General features: G+C 41.9%; 1 protein-coding gene across 1 annotated transcript; it reads left to right on the top strand.

Annotated features, from left to right (window-relative positions):
* Positions 1-3,103: 3,103 nt before the first annotated feature.
* On the top strand, positions 3,104-5,255 carry LOC147642507 (uncharacterized). The gene is made up of 3 exons (XM_086811308.1): positions 3,104-3,281; positions 3,357-3,617; positions 5,252-5,255. Exons 1-3 carry the CDS (start codon positions 3,127-3,129, stop codon positions 5,253-5,255), a joined length of 420 nt encoding a protein of 139 aa, XP_086667434.1. The 5' UTR covers positions 3,104-3,126.

The raw sequence follows: 5,255 nt of genomic DNA, 5'->3' as shown, positions 1-5,255 counted from the left end.
CTCACCCACATCCCTCCGCTCGAACACATAAAATTTACAGAGAACAGAACAATGCATGGATAAATCCCCTTGAAACCCTGTAATAAAACACAAAATTAGGAAGGACAAAGAAGCATAAGAAACTATAACATCCCAATGAGAACTCACCTGTAGAAATGCAGTCCATCCAAGCATTGTGTCGATTATTACCATCAAGAATATGCACCATTTTTCGGCTCAAGTACGGACCCCAATCAGGGTCAAGTGCAAGAGTTTCTTCAAACTGTTGATTCACAGTCCTCCAATGCTCATCCCAAGATTCCTCCCTCTCTTGTGTCAATGCTATTGTTCTTTAGATGCACATGTTTGCTGGTCTCCTCTCTCGACTGTGTGAGCCGTTTCTCAACCAAGAAGACATCAAATGTGAGTTTTTTGAGCTTCTTGTATACTCAAAGTCTGCATAATATAGACAGTAGTAAGAGAGACAGTCTATGCAATGTGTTTGAGAAAACACCATATAGATAGCATGTTCTTACACTACTCTCTCCAAATTTCTGCCGCCGGGGAGATCCAAGGGGGGCCGGCGGCAGCCATTTAGGCCCCCCTAGGGGAGTTCGGGGGCAGCGCCCCCGAAGCTTGAAACGAACTCAAAATCGTGATGATTTTTTCAATGCTCAGCAGCAAAACATCCTATTATTTTGTGCGCTGAGCGCACAAATTAATTCAAGAAAAATAGCATGAAGTAACGCCGCACATCTCATACTGTGTGTGGAGTGTGGCGGCAGCAAAACATCCTATTATTTTGTGCGCTGAGCGCACAAATTCATTCAAGAAAAATAGCAAGAAGTAACGCCGCACATCTCATACTACTGTGTGTGGAGTGTGGCGGCAGCAAAACATCCTATTATTTTGTGCGCTGAGCGCACAAATTCATTCAGGCAAAATAGCACAAATTCATGGATGATGATACCTTTCTGTGTCTCTTTGTTGGGGAGAAAGATTGGAGTGGGGAGAGGGCCCTGCGCATGAGATCAGCGTTTCTTTGCTGGGGAGACGTATGATGCTTCATGATCGCTTCTCCGCGTGTGTGTTCGAGGGAAGATGCTTCTGTGCAGAGGACGACTAAAAGCCTTAAGTAATTGCTTCATAAGAAGTAGCCGACTACTAAAAACCCTAAGTTAGGCACTGGACAAATTTTTTTATCCTAACACTAATGAATTTCAACACTAAAATTTAAGGGTTTGGTCAATATTTTTTCAATTTTTTTAAATCTATAGCACAGTTATGCTACGGCATCCAACTGGTAGAGTTTTTGAAATCTAACAGGAGATTATGAAAAAGCGCAAGAGCTAACACAAAGCAAATATGTGTGTGTGTGTGTGTGTATACATACACACACACACACAAACATATATACATATATACATGTACTCTTTTTGATACCCTTCATTATGACTGTTTTTGCAATAAATATTTTTATTTGCTTCTACCCATAGTCTTAAAATGAGCCTGGTAAAATTGTATTATGGCTAGTATATGCTATTGATAGAGCAAGAACATCTAGTATTAAAATATTTTTGGCTAATATTCAATGTAAATTCCTTAATTGTTGTTGTGATTGCATTATGCAGGGAGGCTCGTGTTTTCCTCCATTCTACAATGGGTGCATGCATCCGAGTCCCCTTCTCGAATGGCAAATGTCTTGTGTCAATCAACATGATCCGGGGGAAGCTTGGAACTATTGGTGGGATAAATGTGGAGGCCTTACTTGAAATTGGAGGAGAGTATGAGCCCATTTGTCCTTTACACTTGTATGCAGGGATTGGAGACGAGGCATATTTTATCCTGCAGCATTCATTGTCTTCTGTATATATTGCCAAATCAGAGAATTATTTTGAGACCCAAGAGCAAGGCCCCTCAACTATATTTCCTCCCGGTTCTCGAAAGAGTACTCCAATGTAAGTGGCATTAACTTTGACTTTGACATTTTTTGTTTTGCATTGTGCATTGAATTAGAGAGCATTGGGCTTTGCAGTGACTTGGACACTGAAGAGATAGAAGAAATCAATGTCCAAGCACATGGGTCATTGCAAGAGGAGATAGAGGTCTCTCCTGTGGAAAAGTGCTTTCAACATTTGGAAGAGGAAGATGTTCAGTTTGATACTGCGGTCTCTTGCTTTCAAATAATCCGCATGTTACCTCCTACTGATGTCTTGCACACTTTAATCCATGATTGTGATTACAAAGGCAAGGTAAAAGAGCTTCCCAAGGTGTACCCAGAGTTCAGTACATATGAGCTTGAAGGTGGGAAAGGTATGGAAGGGTTGGAGCAAAAATACGAGGGCAACATTTGGACAAAGCCACAAACGCAAACTAGGGCCAATAAAACTTTTGTTCTTAGGAAGAGCTTCTGCGGGGGAACCTTCCAGTGCATGAATGAGCACTGCTCCTTTAAGACACGTATGAATCAACCAAACAAACTCCATTGGAATGGGCAGCTGATAAAATCTCCAAAATATGGGAATTTAGCAATTGGGAGCTTCGGGAACCTTGAGTGTTTTTTATGCAAGCATGTGCCAATGTGTCTTAAAGAATGTCCTGCTTGTGTCTATTATTTTATGCCAAAAGAATCAATGCACAGCAGACTATTTATTCATTATGGCAAACATACACACATGGTTTCCAAGGGAATGTGCCGAGCATCGATACGAAATATCAAGGCCTTTGTAGCACATGCAGTGGGCGTCGACCACAACGCTGGGCCCAGAAAGGTACAAATGATTGTGGCAAGGGAGGTGGTTCTAAGAGCATTCACTGATGATGACAAGGCACAGGGAGAATTCATGACAGAGAGGGAGCTACAGGAGATGTCGCAAGAGTTGCAAAGTTTGATAAATGTCAAAAAGTACGTAGGAAGTGCAATTTAGCAAAGAATAGTATGCAATTATCATCTTTAATACACTAAGTATGCTTTATGAATGCAGGGTGAAGCAGATGGTAATGCAAACACGAAAAACAACACGGCCTCTGGGTGAAGGATATGAAGCCATTCTTAATCTAAAAAGAACATGCCATTTTGAGTTCTTTCATGGTTCTCGATTTCCATTGCAAGCCACCACTACTACTGAGCGTTGCTTTATCTTTAAGATGTCTACTACTGGACCTGGTTCTGGGATTGACATTGTTCGGCGAATGGACAAGGATGGTAATGGGGATCTTAATCAAGCATGGGTCTGCTTTGATCATGTGCATCGAGTGGATACTGGATGGCATACAATGGGAGCACATGTTTATGACCACATGTAAGTTACAAGCGGTAGAGAGCATTGCTTAATTTGTGTCTTTAATATAACTCTATTTCCATTTGTGGCATGCAGGATTGGTGAGCTATTGACAATAGCAACTTGTGAATTTAGAGAAGAGGATGAGGATGCTCAAGTCATGTTTTGGGAAAATATGAATTTGGTAATGGTGGAGCACACAGGGAAGGTAGCAAATTTTTTTGGGTTTATGGCGGATGAGGCTGGCGCTAACTGGAATGCAGTGAGACGTGTCTTCAACGACGGAAAGGAGATGATTGAAAGAGAAAGGTCGTGTTTATGGCATTGGGAAGACAACCTTCGTGTCCACACACAGAGGTACATCTATAGCCCACATCAAGAAAAGCACAGGGAGATGTGTGAGAAGTGGAGGACTGCCCCAAACAAAGAAAGTGCCCTTCAGCAATTTCGCAGGATACGAGCATGGTGGGCAACTGGGAAGGCAGCTGATAGAAACATCCCTAAGCTTCTTAGCTGGTTAAGTTAGTGGCACTATAGGGTTAGTCGATGGGGTCATTTCATTTTAAAGGTAATGTTTGTAAGAGATTATTCATTGTATTATTGTGTGCCTCCTACTTATGTGCACTGCATTGTTTTTAATCAATTTCTACCACTCTTGTAGGATGGAGAGCCTATTGTCAATGCTCTTGTCCCAAGGACAAATATGTCAGAGACCAAGCATGCAAGCTGGTTGGCAGGGGAGGGGTATAGGCAAAAGATTAGTCTTTATGATGCTTGTGTGACAAATCTAATCAATGCTTACTTCCAATGTGCCAGACAACTGGCTTTCTTGGAAGGAAAATACACAGGTTGTGGGCCTACATTGGAGCTTTTGGTTGAGAGAGCTCTTTCTCGACAGAAAGCAAGTCCATCCCCAATAGCTACCTCACGAGCAGTGGATGATGCAGTGGCGGGGACCCCTATGTTTTCAAATAGGGTAAAATTCAAGGGTGAGAATAAAACTATTCGAGCCAAAAGGCCACTACACGACTCGACAGAAGAAAACTTTGGCAACTCTAGCCATAGGCCTGAGTTTAACTATGTGACAAGAGAGAGGTTAGAGCCTGCAATAGAGGTCGATGAGCAATGCAAAGTTTGAGAGAGCCTTGAAAGTGATGTGCATGATACAAAGTGGGCCTTGCGGAGGATACCAACAGTGAATCGAGTTGAGTGCAACCACTGGGCATCGGGGAAAAAGTGTAGCTCAAGGTTGCGAGGGGGTGATGTCAGTCCTTGTTTTTGGAGTGATTGTCAACTATCCTCCTGGAAAAAGGAGAAGTATTGCTATTTTTGTAATACAGATGTTAGGCACACTTGGAAAATTACAAAGACAATATTACATCCACCAGAGGATGTCCCTTGTGTTTGGCCCATTGCTAAAGGTACCAAGTTACAAGTGAAAGAAGCCTGCAAGCTTATTAGAGCAGGATATGACATTGGTATTCCTCTTGAGTTTTTTCTAGAAAAGGAGCTTGCAAAAGGCACTAGCGAGACAAACAAGGAGGTGAAACAATTTCCATATCGACGAGGAATTTCAAAGGCTGCATTTGGTCAAATCACTGCAGCCTTAGATATGCATGCAGAAGTTGTAGGCAGCCATATACATATAGAAGGGGTAAAGGAAACATTTAGTATTAATCCATTGACCAATGGGAGCCAAGACACACCTCTGATAGAGGTCACTATTCAGAAGAATCCAATGTGTTCATGTGTGGAGTTCAGAGATAGAGTGGCCAAGAAAAGACCATATCTTGCATGCAAGCACATATACTTTGTGTTCTTAATGATTCTTGGACAGGATGTGAACAACAATATGCATATTCATCAAGTTTGTATTTCTGAGAGAATTGTAAAAGACATGCTAACTAAGTCTATTAGAAGTCATCCTCAACAGCTTTAGGAACCTGCAACCCACTTTAGTTGAAATATGTATGGGGGTCATGTCATACCAGCTGA

Source organism: Cibotium barometz, chromosome 1 (assembly GCF_041138505.1).
Source record: "Cibotium barometz isolate CiBa-2024 chromosome 1, ASM4113850v1, whole genome shotgun sequence".
Classification (NCBI taxonomy): Eukaryota; Viridiplantae; Streptophyta; class Polypodiopsida; order Cyatheales; family Cibotiaceae; genus Cibotium; species Cibotium barometz.
Note: the sequence above shows the minus strand (reverse complement) of the source record. Positions and strands in the feature narration are given on the sequence as shown.

Bases quoted from the DNA above. Each gene is read 5' to 3' on its own strand.
- LOC147642507 (XM_086811308.1), top strand. From the start codon at position 3,127: ATGTCTACTACTGGACCTGGTTCTGGGATTGACATTGTTCGGCGAATG. The intron at 3,282-3,356 runs GTAAGTTACAAG...TGTGGCATGCAG, and splicing joins GCACATGTTTATGACCACAT to GATTGGTGAGCTATTGACAA.